Source organism: Cicer arietinum, chromosome 8, assembly GCF_000331145.2.
Source record: "Cicer arietinum cultivar CDC Frontier isolate Library 1 chromosome 8, Cicar.CDCFrontier_v2.0, whole genome shotgun sequence".
NCBI lineage: Eukaryota > Viridiplantae > Streptophyta > Magnoliopsida > Fabales > Fabaceae > Cicer > Cicer arietinum.
The window spans coordinates 23,451,736-23,467,841 of NC_021167.2; the positions used below are offsets into that span (position 1 = coordinate 23,451,736).

General features: G+C 32.3%; 3 protein-coding genes across 4 annotated transcripts in view; 1 reads left to right on the forward strand and 2 right to left on the reverse strand.

Moving 5' to 3' along the window:
- Positions 1–2,274: 2,274 nt before the first annotated feature.
- On the forward strand, positions 2,275–5,481 carry LOC101511297 (eukaryotic translation initiation factor 6-2-like). The gene is made up of 8 exons (XM_004512589.4): positions 2,275–2,416; positions 2,920–2,977; positions 3,099–3,195; positions 3,330–3,415; positions 3,612–3,656; positions 4,201–4,331; positions 4,826–4,936; positions 5,024–5,481. The coding sequence occupies exons 2-8, from the start codon at positions 2,968–2,970 to the stop codon at positions 5,279–5,281; spliced, it is 738 nt and encodes a 245-aa protein (XP_004512646.1). The 5' UTR covers positions 2,275–2,416; positions 2,920–2,967; the 3' UTR covers positions 5,282–5,481.
- Positions 5,482–7,241: 1,760 nt separating this feature from the next.
- On the reverse strand, positions 7,242–13,005 carry LOC101511617 (T-complex protein 1 subunit gamma). Its single transcript, XM_004512590.4, has 14 exons — positions 12,813–13,005; positions 12,466–12,593; positions 11,573–11,634; positions 11,399–11,471; positions 11,047–11,114; positions 10,803–10,872; positions 10,341–10,409; positions 10,180–10,251; positions 9,796–9,869; positions 8,538–9,200; positions 8,334–8,459; positions 8,103–8,207; positions 7,941–8,015; positions 7,242–7,681 (listed from the first exon to the last, which is right to left on the reverse strand). The coding sequence occupies exons 2-14, from the start codon at positions 12,488–12,490 to the stop codon at positions 7,496–7,498; spliced, it is 1,668 nt and encodes a 555-aa protein (XP_004512647.1). The 5' UTR covers positions 12,491–12,593; positions 12,813–13,005; the 3' UTR covers positions 7,242–7,495.
- A 1,307-nt stretch (positions 13,006–14,312) lies between these two features.
- LOC101511939 (uncharacterized protein At5g08430) overlaps positions 14,313–16,106 on the reverse strand; it is a 7,143-nt gene continuing 5,349 nt past the window's right edge. For both annotated transcript variants that reach the window (XM_004512591.4, XM_004512592.4), the window contains exons 7-8: positions 15,194–15,924; positions 14,313–15,051 (exon numbers count right to left, since the gene is read on the reverse strand). In XM_004512591.4, the coding sequence (XP_004512648.1) occupies positions 14,621–15,051; positions 15,194–15,924 (1,162 nt within the window). In that variant the 3' untranslated portion in view covers positions 14,313–14,620. The remainder of the gene's footprint in view (positions 15,052–15,193; positions 15,925–16,106) is intronic.

Genomic DNA, 16,106 nt, shown 5'->3' on the forward strand with positions numbered 1-16,106 from the left:
CCAAATGGACAAAATCGATTAGCCAATCGATTTTGTAATCAGTTTTCGAAAATCATTTACGAAATCGATTGCCCAATCGATTGGGCCTAAGTCAGGGACTCATCCATATTCGACAAAATCGATTTGGAAATCGATTGGCCATTAAGTCAGGGGCTCAGCTATCCTGTCAATCGATTGCCCAATCGATTGAATGAAGCCAAAGTTCAAAATTTCACTAAAAACCTTCAGGAAATCGATTTGGAAATCGATTGGTATTAAGTCAGGGACTCCGTTATCCTGTCAATCGATTGCCAAATCGATTGATTCAGCCCAGGATTCTGTTTTCATTAAAAACCTTCACCCCAATCGATTTCCCAATCGATTGGCTCAGTGAAAATCCTCAGTTTGAGTTGGATGATTGATTTCTCATTAACTTATCAATGTCTTGATTGGTTATGTGTTAATTAGGAGATTGAGGACTTCATTTTACTTTCATTTTTAATTGGCAAAGTATTGTATGAACTTTTCGCATATTGGAAATCCTGTTAAGGTGCATGCTTAGTTGAAAAGTTATTTTGGGCATTTAAAAACTTAATTGCTATGTGTTAACTGTTATTTTCTGGTTGGTGACCCTTTACACTTATTGTGGAAATCTGGGTTTTGCCCTCAGATGAGAGTCAGGACGGTCCTACCGGTTCGTACCCTACGGACGGGAATGGAGATGGGAACGCTTGACTGCAGTTACGTTAGGAGGATCTCACGGGGCGCGTGGAGATACTCAGGGTGTATAGCTTTTTGGTAGGATGATCAGATTAGGATGATGTATAGGGACTAGGTGTCCTTCTTTTTGGATTGGAGTATTTTTAGTTTGGAAAACTGTATTTATACTAATATTGTCAGTTCGACTTCTTATGTGAATGGGTTCCATGTACCATTTATGGTTGTGTAAATGTTTTGGATTTATAATTGGAGAAACTTTTCCGCTGCTTGTAAATTATAATGACTCAGTTATTTATCCAAAGGCATTTCTTTATCTATTTCTCTGTTTTAGTTTAATTACTTTTAAAAAAAAAATATATCCTCGCTTTGAAAAACGGGGTGTTACACTATTTTAGTAAAAATTTACTAAAAGAAGACATATATGTATTGATGTAGATTTGGAACTAGTAAAATATTTTATTAAATACTTTAAAAATTATAGAGAACTTGAATTGACAAATACTATTTGATCCGATCTGGACCAGTCTAGAGCACTATTGTTTGTGTTAAAAAATTGACGATAAAATAGAGATTGGCCATTTATCTATTTTTTTTTCGTAACAAGTTAGTCATTTATCTTTTTTTTGATGTCAAGTTTGTCCTTTATGTTTGTAAATGTTCAATAATCCAAAATTAAAACTAGTAAAATTGAAACCTAAAATTCTCACAAGTTTTTCAATATACTCATGTTATTATTAAGGAGTTTTGACTACAATAATCATAAGAACATAAACAATCAATCAACTTTTAGAGAAGTAATTGAACCGGTGAGAATTTGATTGAGATACATATTAGAGTTGTTGAAATTAAATGTTAAATTATCTTAATCTTGATCAAGAAATTACATAAAAATTTATTATTTTGTTATTTATATGATCGATAACAAAAATCATAGTGAAATTTTAAAAATCTCTAACTAAAACTGATTGAAACGAGGTTGTGACTAAAAATACTTCAACATTGTGTCGTTTTAAAAAATCAATGTTTAACTTGATACAAAAAAGTTAAATGTTTAATTTGATATTTTGTCTAAAAACTACCATAATAAAATATGTACACTATACAAACACTAAGTCTATCCATTAATTTTTTAAAATTTATTATTTATATTGTAAATCAAAAAACATATTTCTTTAATAGAAATATTTAAATAATATAATATATACAAAGAGACTTTTGTCTTGAAAAAACTTAAATCATTATCTATAATAAGTTGAAATTATGTTTAAAACATTTTAAAACTTATCTAAATAAGATAATTCTTACAATTTCGATAATAGAATTATTTTTAAAGAATTAAAAGTCATTTTAAATATTTTAACAATTTAATTAAAGTTAAAATTTATAATATTGAATTATTAAATAACATTAATTATTTTCATATATTAACCATCGTTAATATTTAATTATTAAAATTTTAGAGTGATTGATGATAGTGAGTTTAGGGTTTATGTTTTAAAAATAAAACACGTTGGTTTAAAATGAGGTTGAAGTAATCTCTTACCTTAATTTGAAACCATTTTGTATTAAAACTTAAAAACCATATAAATAGGTTTAGGGTTTCCGTTCACTATTATCGTCTCTTACTATTTCACCCAACACCACCGACCTTCCACCTTCCGCCACCGTTTTCCGGCAAACCGGCACCATCCTTCCATTTTTCCGATCTTACAGTTTGGTTCGTTTCTATTCATCCTTACCAAGTTTTTTTCTCTTATTTAATGGTTGTTTTGATTCTTATTTTGAACATTTTAGTTTAGCTTTGATTGTTTTTTTGGTGTGTTGTTTCATTGAATTATTCTTCTATTATGTTGATATTTTTCAAACATGGTGGCTATTTTGTGAAGGAGGAGGGGAAGGGATTTTTTTCATAAATTGTATCTGAGATTGATTTTCATGTGGTTTATGCACTTTAGCCTTGAGAATTTGGAAATGTTTTTTTTTAAAGAATTTTGATTATAATGAGTAAATTATTAATGATTTTGCAAGAAAAAAATATAATGATGACAAAGTTTTATTTTTATAGTTCATTCAGGGCACCAAATATCTTAGGACCCTTACCCCTTAATAATCATATTCAAAATTCTTGATGTATTATGTTACAACTTGCAAGTGATTCTTAGGTGTGTATTGTTAAACATTTGTTGAATTTATTTCCACTTGACTTTGTTTTGTCTGTAGATCTTTGCATTTGAGTACTTTGGTTAAAGGTTTCTTCCAGTCTCAACCATGGCAACTAGTAAGTGAGACGAATACTTACACACACATGAACATGCACACACGTGCACGTGTTACTTTATTGTCTTTTATGCTTTTTAATTTTTAAATTAATGTATTGAATGGTTGTGAATATTTTTCAGGACTTCAGTTTGAGAATAATTGTGACATTGGAGTGTTCTCTAAACTTACCAATGCCTATTGTATGGTTGCTATTGGAGGCTCTGAAAGCTTCTACAGGTTTTCACTCTTTTCAGACTAATGAAAATTAGTTCCTGGGTCAATTAAGTTCATTAAAATTTTGTTTCAAATGTTTTAAATTGCTATTGTTATGGTAATTATCTAAATGAATAGTGATATGGTGCTTGATACAGTGTATTTGAGTCCGAGTTATCAGGTGTTATCCCAGTGGTGAAGACATCTATTGCTGGCACACGCATTGTTGGTCGTCTATGTGCTGGTAAAGCTTTTCTTACCCTCATTTACTATTGGTTTCTCAAGGAGTACTCAATCCTGAGATGGATCTGTCTTATTCTTTTTCTGCCATATAATTTTTCTTATTTTTGTTAATTTTGAATCAGATAACTGCATTCATTTCATTTCTAAATCATTATTATTTGTTTACCTAATTAACTTGCATTTCCATTGTCATGTAGGAAACAAGAATGGTCTTCTCTTGCCCCATACCACCACAGACCAAGGTAATTCCTACATTTTATATATATGTACTATGGCCTGTACAAAAACATTTGTAACTTTAAGAAAATATGTCAAACTGTTACTCAGCATTTCGATCAATGATTCTGATTGCTGTCAGTCAGCTCAGATGAGATGATGCAAATTCCCTGTTTGTATGAAAATGATAAACACCAAAGCTTCTGTGTAATTGTAATTGAAAACAATTTATAACCGACTGGTTTAGTTCCCATTACCAAATTACAAACTTCCTTATCCAGTTAAGCTGAATTTGTGAAGTTTCTGAAATCCGTTTGTTTGTCTGCAAGTATGTCATAACTCATAACTTTATCAATGCTCTACTCTCTAGACACCTTTCAGTATTCGTTTTTATATTTTCGCTGAGTTTGATAAACTCTTACATGTCTTCTTTTGCATAAATTCTCCATTATGTAGATTTGCTTTCTAGAATGTCAATAAATTTTTCCTCTCTTGTATCTTATGTTTTCCCTTTGTTGTTGTTATTTAATTTAATGCCAAACGATCTTATTTTCATGATTATTTCTGAAGAACTTCAACATTTGAGAAACAGTCTACCTGATCAAGTTGTTGTTCAGAGGATAGAAGAAAGATTATCTGCTCTGGGAAATTGTATAGCATGTAATGACCACGTGGCTCTCACTCACACCGATCTCGACAGGGTATTGTCATATTGTGGAATATACATTCGTTTCCTCTCTATTAATCAATTATTCATGTTTAGGATTTGACTAGACCTGAAGGGAAACTTATATTTCCTGTTAAGCATTCATGTAAGATTATCTCATTAACACAGCTAGTCTTTCTGAATCCGATTACTGTAACTTTTGACAGCTCAACCAAAACAGTCCTTGTTTATAGATTCAACCATAATCTAATCTTTTAATTTTCTGGTATTTTGTTTGTCTTTTAATTTGTTCTTTAATTGTGATATGTCGTTTGTAATAAATACCTTTTAAGCTATTGGGTCAATATTAACTCACTGCTCATATGCGCCATCATTAACACTCTTGCACATATGATTAAAAGTTTACCCATCATAGCTTCTAATTATCTTACATTTGCCCATAGTTGATATATCCATTTATGTTTTTAACTTTATTTTATATATGAATCTTGGCTTGCTCTAATATTCATTGTGAAATTAATTGTTCAGGAGACTGAGGAGATAATTGCAGACGTTCTTGGAGTAGAAGTTTTCAGGCAGACCATTGCTGGTAATATTCTTGTTGGTAGTTTCTGCGCCCTCTCCAATAGAGGTGGTTTGGTAAGTAAAAATAATTTTGTTCTCCCTTGAAATTCATATTTCAGTCAATCATACCGTCTTTTATTCATAGCCATACACTTGATGCAGGTCCACCCTCACACTTCAATAGAAGATTTGGATGAACTTTCTACACTTCTTCAAGTTCCTTTGGTAGCCGGGACCGTCAACCGAGGTAGTGAAGTGATAGCTGCTGGAATGACAGTTAATGATTGGACAGCATTTTGTGGTTCAGACACCACAGCAACTGAGCTCTCTGTCGTTGAGAGTGTTTTCAAGCTGAGGGACTCACAGCCTAGTGTCATTGTGGATGAGATGAGGAAATCACTCATTGATAGCTATGTTTGAAAATTAATTGATAGTATTGATGACTTTTGGTAAACATGTTTTAAATTTTGGTTATAGTTTTTGTCTTGTAATGTGAAGACTTTTGGTGAAGATGTTATTTTTGTTATAGTTTTGGCTTATGCAATGTGAACACTTATGTTCTAAAAAGGATTGATTGTAATTTTACTTGTTTGTGATATCGGTTATTGAGTGTTGGGATACTTTGATCCAAGGCATATTTGGTTTAATACGATAGATGTGCATCAAGAACACAAATTTGAATAAGGAAACAGTGGAATTGGACAAATTTTTATAAGTTTTTTAATTTTTTTAATCCGTTGCAAAAAGTTAGCTTGATAAAGCTTGATTATTTTTTTAAAAAACTTATTATTCAAATAGAGCAAAAAATCCGTTGCAAATTTTTTTAATCCGTTGCAAATTTTTTTAATCCAATCTTAGAATATTTTATTATTCAAATAGAGCAAATTTTGGTTTTTTAGTTAATTGTAATTTTTTAATTCCTATGCAAAAAGGTAGCTTGAGTAATGCTTAATCATTTTTTAAAAGAAAATAAAAAGTTATGATTTTACCCATCACCTTTCTCAAAAGAACTCCGTCTCAAATACAGAGAAGTTTGTCTCAACCCAAAAACTTGAATCATTTGTTTGTCAAACCAAGAAGCCACATTTGAAGATTAACTCCACATTTGTATCCCTTACATACCAACCCACATAAAATTTGATCAAATAAAGAACACAAGATGTTAAATACACTATCGAAAAAGTCAAATGTGCTAATTTTACACTATTAGAAATTGACTTTCAGTGAAATGGCACCGTCGGAAGCGACTTCTAGTAAAATACCGAGAAAATGAGAGTCGATTGAGCATTTTCCATGCAAAAAATAATTGGATTAGAAAAATGAGTAATTTTCTCAACACCCCATAATTGCAAACTCATACTCATGAAAATTATTGTTCCTCCATCTCTCCTCTACCATGTTCAAAATTTCGAACAATCGTATCCCTCATCTCTCTCCTCCACATCTCCATCCCCACACCCAACACCACAGCCACTCCAATTGAAAACAAGTCTCACAGCATAAATCAAACACAATGATGGAACCAAGACATTATCAATAGCTGAACATAGATGTGATGTGTTAATATTGTAAAACTTTTGATATTGACAGTACATAACAATTAAACTCTATTGAAAGAATTTAATTTATATGTACTATCAGTCAATCACAATCATTAGATCAATAATGATATTTGACTTTATCAACACTATTTATAAAATAATTCTCATGAAGTTTTAATTGCTAACAATGTTAAATTTTTTAAACTGATAGTGCATAACAATTAAACTTTAGGTGAACTAATTTTATTTATATAATCTAATGTAAAAAAATCATTTATCAATCATAACTGTTAGATTAATAAAGATAATTAACTTTTATCCAAAGTACCTTCAACCATGAATAATTGTGATGTGGTGAATATGTAAAAAAATTTATGACTGAATGAGGGGAATAGAGAAAAAGAAAAGCGAAGGCTTACACACCACACACTAATGAAATCCTCATCCAAGAATAATGGAAGAGGCTTAATAAGATTACTTGCTAAATTATATGCCACGTGTGCTAAGTAGCAGCAACGTCAACTTCTTAGATAAGAGCCTTACGTAAAAAAATAACAAAAATGGTGATTTTATCTTCATAAGGAAGAAATAAAAGAGAAAGCAATTGAAATTCGTTCAACCAACATATTTCTAATTAGTTAATTCAGCTAAATAAACTTGCATTAATCATTCCATTTCCCAGTTGTTTACATCGCATGATAAACTAAACAATCTTCAATTAAAACAAGCCAATCAATGACACCGGCAACGAAAGACCTCTGTAATCTCATCAGTACCCACATAAATTATATATATATATATTCTAAAATTTAATGGAAAACAAGGAAAAACCTTCGAAGTGGTGAAAACAACAAATTTAAGCCTGGCATAATCTTCAACAATGGACTGAGAACACTCGATAAAGCAGATGTGACTTGAAATATCATTTAATAGTTCACGATTGGCTTTTCCAAAGAGTACAAGGCACTAAACAACACAACCAAGGAACCAAAACTTCTTAAGAATATTAGTAATTTAAGTTCAAAAAGGAACAAGAACCTAGAAGATTTTCAACTCTATCTGTCAAAAAAACAATGTCAGGGGAATTGAGTTTTCAGTCGGGAAGGATTTGGTCGCCATCAGCATCTCCCTCAGTCTCAATCTTAGGCTTTGAGGGGCCAGCACCAGGGGCTTGCTTCTTCTTGATTCCACTCACAATATCATCAATCCTCAGAAGCATGCATGCAGCTTCAATGGCAGTCTTAAACGCTTGTGCCTTCACATTATAGGCATCCCAGATCTAACACCATGTGACAAAAAATATCATCAGATCTCAATTGCTGACATACACTGAGCAAATTGGATTTTAAGGTGCAAAAGTATTCCCATTATAATGAAATAGACATGGATTTCTTCTCAATGTTACCTCTTTTAGAAGTAAATGGAATATGCAGGGTCTAATTCTAATGTGACTAAACTTTAGTTGGAAAAATAACAATGGATAGTTTTGGGTATCATTTATAAAATACAAACTTCAAGAATATGATAAAATAAAGTACCTTGCGCTCTTGCATGTCAGCGATGGCACCAGTATTTCCATCTATGCCAGTCCATGCATTTTCTCCATTTGCATGCTATAATTTTCAAAAACACAAATTAAACATGATTGACATCAGATAAAAAAGGACAATAGAGAATATATACTAGCAAACTATTCTTACTTTTCCTTGTAGTGCAGTCATTGTCCGGATAACGTTTACTCCACAATTTTGGGCCAAAGTACGTGGAATAGATTCAAAAGCAATGGCAGCAGCTTCATATGGCCACTGTAGTCAACAAAAATAAAAGATGAGAACCAGAGTAAACTGCTGTTCGACACGAGAGGAACTAGAACCTACCTAAAATGAATAAGTATCCACTTGTTCATTGAAACAATACTGAAATACACTCACCTTCTCTATGCCTTCAATAGAAGAACTCTTCTGTTTCAAAGTAGCCGACACAGTCATCTCAGTAGCACCACCTCCAGGAACAAGTTTTGGATTTTTTATTATGTTCCTAGCAACAGACATGGCATCCTGACATGGAAAAAAAGTTTCAGAAAGCAGTATGACTAAATTTGATTGGTCTTTGATATACAAATATCAACAACTTACTTGTAGGTTTCTTTCAACCTCATTCAAGAGATCCTTACTAGCACCCCGTAATAAAACAGTACAAGCTTTGGGTTCTTTGCAATCAACAATAAAAGCAAAGTACTCATCTCCAACTTTCTTAACTTCAAACAACCCTGCACCAGTACCAACATCAGACTCCTGCAACTCATCTGGTCTGTTCACAATAACAGCACCGCATGCCTTGGCAATTCGATTATTATCAGTTTTCCTCAGTCTTCTGATTGCAGTAACTCCATGCTTGCTAAAATAATGGCATGCCAAATCACTAAGACCCTTCTCTGTAATGACCAAGTCTGGTTTAAACTTCAATATCTGCATGCAGAGCTCCTCGATGTATTCTTCCTCCAACTTCAATAAGAGACTCCAGTCTTCTTCTCTAAGCAATTCAGCATTAGTTTGGTTTTCACCCTTTTTATACTCAAGAGGACTATCAAGAAGAATGATACGAGGGTTAACAATCTTTCTCCTCATCTTGCCAGGGGCAACCACATCTTTGTTTATCATAACTCCATTAAGAACTCTCGAATCCTCGAGCTGTGCACCAGGGACCTTCTCAACCTTGATATAATTTTTAATATCAACATCCCTCAAACCTTGCCCAATATCAACTCCTACTGTTGTAGTAGCATCAATAGCTAGATCCTGGAGAATAACCAAGCAGAACACTTCATACACAATTCAATAATCTAGAAATGTCATGCAATTGCACAAAAAGATTTTAACACTATTTAATAGATTTTGCAGTAACAATGAGATAATTTTAATAGATTTTGCAGCCCTCAAAGTAGATCGAGCAGTAATAATGAGATAATTTTAACACTATTCAATAATTTTGCAATTTGCATGTAAAACCATTGAATTGATATAGGAAAACAGTATATCGCATAAATAAACTAATATATGTGTTGCCAATTTAAATGAAGACAACTTAAAAACACTTGTCTAAATGCCAAAAACCATAACGTGAATAGCAACCAATTACATTGGATTAATAAAAAAATAACATTGATTTGTGCTGTTGTAGGAAAGTACAATTACCTACATATGATAATATTTAGAATTTACTATATTGTTGTAGGCTTGTAACTACCCTCCCCCTTAGTCACAATCAAGTCCTTCATTAAGCATTTCAAGAATAACCAGTTGCCAAAATGAACATCTAGCTCAAATATTTAAAAAATACAAAGGAGCAAAGAAGAATATCATCTGGAAATCTAGCCAAGAGAAGTATACTCACAGCAATTAAATCCCCAAATTGACTTGTGAATTTGGTACCTATGCAGCTTTTTACAAGCCCCAGCATTGTTCCTCCTGCATTTTAATTCATCAATAGAATCTGTATTATTGAGGAGTGAGGACTGCTAGGAGATTTTGAAGCAGACTGAATTGCAATGTGGCACTATAAAAATTAAGAATAATGCTAACAACACACATTTTCCAACACACTCTCTTTGATTGGTTAATCTACATGGATCCCACCAAATTCATATGGGACCCACATGCTAGCACTCTTCAAAAATTAAATCCCAACTCAAACCTTTGGAACAATCTATCTAGGATCCTCTTCCACACAAAAAGGTATTTTTAACAACAAAAAAACACCAATCTTAAAAAAACTTACGATCCTGAGCATCAATAGGCATTGCAATTTTGTCAATAACAGCAATAGCATCCTCCAAAGCTTTGATATATGCTGCAAATAACACAATTGGAGTCATTAACGCATTATACTCAATTTTTCATACTATAGGGAAGAACTGCTGATTAATACTATTAAAATACCTCGGCAAATAACTGTAGGGTGATAGTTTTTTTCAATGAATGCTTCAGCAACATGGAGCATCTCACCAGCTGCACAAAACACGATATTGGTATCGGAAAAAGAAATTCCAATAAATCAGGAAAAAACTAATCCACCATTCAGCATGTAACAACCAACAAACCCTAGAATTTGTTATAAAGTAGGAATCAAAAAGATCTGCAAGTGATTTATTTATTTAGGAAGGCTTCAGAGAAGGGTTAACATTTAAGCAATCAAAGCTATGTATGAAAGGGTCACAACTAATCTGAGAAAACCAAGTAGAAATATAAAACATATTTACAAAATGATGCCATGGTTCATGGATAGTAAACTAATGTAGGCCCAATTAAATATAACACGGTAATCAATTATGAAATATAAATCACACATAAAATACACACATGCATAAATAAAATTAATAAATAGATGCACAAAGAGCATACCAAGAATGATGACTGATGTAGTTCCATCTCCAACTTCTTCATCTTGGGTGCGACTTAATTCAATCATAGACTGTAGCCATCCCAATAAGCCAACAATTTTAGAAAGTATGAAACAAAAAGAAACAAACTCTAGAAAATTCAATGGAAACCAGAAAGTTGTGCCTTTATAAGACATGGTCAAGAAAGCACCCTATGGCAATATATGTACCACAGAGCAGTATCAATGAAATGAAGAGACAAGTACCTTGGCAGCTGGGTGAGCAATATCTAATTCACGTAAGATAGCATTTCCATCATTTGTCACCACAATTCCTGTTAGTTTATACGGAAAAGAATGGGTGTCAAAAAAGTGCTCGGAAACACAAGACTTAAAACTAAATCTTTATCATAAACACTATAACATGAACAATTTTATACCCAGAACCTAAAACTTTAAAGAATTATCTATCATGTTAAAAAAACAAAAACAATACCAAACAACTTGTACTAAACAACTTACTGCAGCTTGCAATCAGCAAAAACCATGTACATAGACACTGAAGATACAAATAGTCCTTAATAAGCTAAAAGCTGATTTAAGAAATGAAAATACTAACCTCCAGAAGCATCAAGAAGCATTTTAAGCATGGACCTGGGACCCAAGGTCGTACGAATTATATCAGCAACAGCCTATCATTCATCAACAATCAAATTAAATTAACAACAAATGAATATTAAGGAACAATAGCAAGCACTACTAAGTTTTTGACGGTAAAGAGTAATAGGTTCACCTTTGATGCCTGAATATTAGCATGATGAACCTTTGCTCCAGACTCACGTTTCAAAGAGTCCTCTGCACATTTAAAGCATGGGTTTGATGAGTAAATCCATATAAACAAATCATGTTGTAATGTACAACATAATTCAAATATATTAAGAAACGTCAGAATTAAATTAAAATGAAAAGTTGAACTGTCTACTTAACATCTTCAATTTTCATAATCAATTTCCATTATCAATTTCCATGCTCAATTTCTAGTTTATACGTGGGTGGCTGGAATGACATTTGATTTTGGATTTTCCTTTTTAGATGTGATAAAGAGAAAATGGAAGATAAATAGAGAGAATGCATTTCTACAGAAACTAGAAACAATATTTTCAATCTATTTTTAAAATGCATTTTCAAAAACTTCCATAATGCTTCCTCCAATATGAAAATGGAAAAGTATACACCAGAGAAAAAGGGTCCTAAAGTAATCAAACGAAATATGGCAAATTAAGCCGGTTACTTTGTGAAAACATTTCTTGTTTTCATTTCCTAAAATGTGTGTTCATTTAACATTGATGATAAACTCTTTAAGTTAACCATTGTCTTCATGGAAATAAAATGAAATGCTAGTTAATGAAAATACATTTCCGTAAATAATGAAAACAGTCTTTTAACATTTTTATTGTTTCTAGAAAGGTAGACAATTCCGTTCGCTTCAAAAGTCTTTCCTTGCGTATTAACTCATTAAATTAACACAAATCTTATAAAATGGAAACAGACAAAGTAACTACCTCTTAGTTGATTATCACATGAATCAAAGAAACTCAAACTTAACATGAAATCATTTCAAATCAACCAAAAGCTAACAAAAACACTAAAATGGTAAAGAGAGTGAGTGAGAGAGAGAGAACTTACTGAGAACTAGAACAGGCGACTGCATGATTTCTAGGTTTAAAAAACGTCCTAAGATTTTTCAACCAAAAACTCTAAATCCAGTACCAAACAATAACCTTATAAAGATCCTTCCGAAAATTTGAACTTCGCTGCACACATTTTTCAAAAACAGAAGCAATTAATATTCAAACTAAAATAACCGAAACAACACGGTATTTTTATCGAACAAAACACATCAGATTCAAGCGTTTACAGCGCAAAAAGAAGATATAATGATAACAATAAATCAGAAGTTAAAACCCTAAATCAGAGTACGAAGATGGCGATGCAGTAAACGCGAACAGATCGGAGAGAAGGACGGAAGTTACCTGAAGTTGAGAAGAGAATGTTCGGTGGTTAAGGAGAGAGGCGGCGGAGGAAGGTGGTGGAAGGAGCGTTAGGGCACAGAAAAATGATCGGTGTGTTTTTGGAGAAGTGAGTGTGTAGTGTAAAGAGAGAGAGGTTGTCCGCCAAAATGTAGAACTAGAAAACCCTGGAATACTACCCTACAGACTTGTGTTTTTGAGTAATTAAAATGAGTAAAAAGTCCTTCAAGTAAATGTTCTTTATTATTCTTTTAAAATGAGGTTCTTAGATAAACTATTTTTTTTTTGACGGATCGATAAATAACTCGTTACTAGTAAGTTTTAAAATGATATTTGAAATGACAAATTGTTAATTAAGATAGTTCGTTCCTAGGATAATAAGTATAGATAGTATTATATTTATATAATTTTTTTCTATATATATAATCTTTTTTCTCATATCTTCTTCAATGTCTCTAAATATTTATATTTGATTCATTTTCTTGATCAATCCCTTAAATATTTTCTCATATAGATAATTTAATTCTCAAAACAAACACGAATTTTTTTTTATTTATTTACTTTTATTTAACTACATTAAGAAAAACATCCATGTGACTGTTATCAATTGTAAGTCCAAATGAACAAAATAATTTTTTTTAATTGGTAAATTTTTTAATCAATAAATATTTTACAACAAATAAAAATATGAAAATAAAACATTAGAGTTGTTCATAATCTTCTTTCTTATTATCAATTCTCGTCAAATATACGTCAAATCTAAAAATTGAAAGAAATAAAAAAAGATACTTTTAAAGAAATAAAAAACACTTAAGTATAAATAGTTGAATACATCCTCTCAAAGCACATTCTTCTTCTTAATTTCTCTTCGGTGAAACTATTGGGAACAAAAACTTATGAAAAAAATATAAAAATTGGAGATGAAAAATTAAAACTTGTAAATTGAAACATCCATTTAGCTACTTTTGTTTATAAACCCTCACCCTCTTTATCATTATCATGTACCATACTATACTGCTGTCAACACTTATTATCCAAACTAAATCTATAACATCAACCTCCTCACCAATTTGATATCTTTCACTACAATCTCCACAATCACCAATTTGGACAATCTTACATGTATTTTGAAATTAAGGGAACATTTACTTTATAAAAACATTTTTTATTTACATCTCTTAAGATTTGTAAATTTTATTTATTAACACGTAAAAGACTTTTAAAAGAAACAATTGTCTGCAATTTTTAAAATAATAAAAATATCAAAAATTGTTTATTATTTTCAAAAATACATTAAATAACATTTAATCTTGTGTCCATGATAATAATTTACTTCAACAATCTCTCATTAAAATAAAATAAATACACTAAGAAACAATTTTCACAAACCATGCGACACCTAAGACTTCCGTGGTGGAAGCATGCTGTATATTTGAAGCTTTGTATGGAGCACAACATACTACAACCAAATAGGGAGACAAGATAAAGAGCGAGACAAGCAAGGGAAGGAAAGAGGCAACACAACCAAATAGTAAGAACTTGATGAGTTCTAAGTTACAACAAAAAGATGCAGGTTGAAGGTTACCTAAGAATCAAATTATTGACCTGGATCAAAATACATCAGAAGCAATTTGAGACAGTAAAGTTACAATTATAAGTCACAGGTTGTCGGTTGCTTGAAAATCAAACCGAGTTATTGACCATGATTTGGAAAACATCATTTTTTTTAAATCAAAACTTGTATGCCAAAAGCATCACTATGATAACCGACATCCCAACTATACTATACTGATACCTTATATAAAACTTGATTAGCGGGGAAAATATTTGGGTAGAACATCCACCAATAGTACACTTTGATGTTGACTTTGGCCTGCCCTCCAAACCTTGAAGTCTGGAGAAAAGTAGCGAGCATCACTCCAACATTTTAGAGAAGTTATGGAGAAAGGTCCTTGTACCTGTCCCTGAGGATCTCTGTAATGCCACATTGACGAGTGCAAATCCTCGGCAGGAACCGGTTTTATGGTGCTTGGTTTTTCATTTTCCTCGTCATCGTCATCGCTCAGTTCTATGACCTGAATCTGAGTTGGCCGTATCGGCTTGTCCAATGGTTTTTGAGAGATCTTTGCTTTGATCTTAGCTTCATTTGATTCCGCTGGGATAGATGCCCCATTGTTCTTATATGCAGAGTCAGTTTGTTTCACTGGCTGCTGTTGAACAGGCATAGCAGACCAATGGGGCACTGCGAAAACATGCAAAGAATATCAATGAATGACAAGGACATGGCTAAAAGCAAATGTACCATCAATCGCAATCCGAGACAAGAAAATGCTTACATTAAAATAGACAATCATGAAAAAAAGATATGGATGATTATAACAAACCTGCAGAAGTGTCATGAGAAATGCAATTCAATGCAGTGCTATTTAGTGCCATATTGAAAAGAGGAACATCTGATGGTCTACTAAGACTGAGAATTGACTTTGGTGACTCGCTTTCTTGTTTTGTTAGATCGGCAACATACAGTTTTGTAGCCTTGAATGCAAAACCATTAGAAACCGCTTTTGGAACCTCGGTCAATACAGATGCTTTTGTAAAAGTAGTCTCCCAAAACCCTTGTGTATTATTTTCTGCCTTTTTATCTGGAACTTCTGGTGTTTTGGATACTGATTCTAGATAATCTGTAGTAACTCCAGGAGTTTCTTGAAATAACCATTCCTGTTCATCTGAACTCTGAAGTTTCTCGTACCGTTTTGTAGGCTTGCACGCAAAATCTAATACAACTTCCTTAGACACCTCAGTCGCTACCGATGCTTTTGTAAAGGTAGTATGTGAAAACTCTTGGAAATTGATTTCTACTTTTTTATCTGGAACAACTGGTGTCATAGTCCGTGACAACTGTTGGAAATTGATTTCTACTTTTTTATCCGGAACAACTGGTGTCGTAGTCTGCGGCAACTCTTGGTGATTGATTTCAACTTTTTTATCTAGAGCATCTGGTGTCGTAGATTCTGATTCTAGATCATCTGCAATAACTCGAGGAATTTCATGCAATAACCGTTCCTGTTCTTCCGGACTCTTAAGCTTAGCCCTTTTTTGTAGGTATCCATCCAGCGTGCTACCAAATATATTAAGGAATTATTTCTTAAAGAAGTTTCTGACTTAAAAGAATATCCAAACAAAGCATATGGCATAATACTCATTACAAAAGGACAGAATTCTATGCAAAATGTTCATCACTTCAATGGACTGCTATCTTATTCATGAATTATTTTAATGTATTGAAAAAAGTCATTA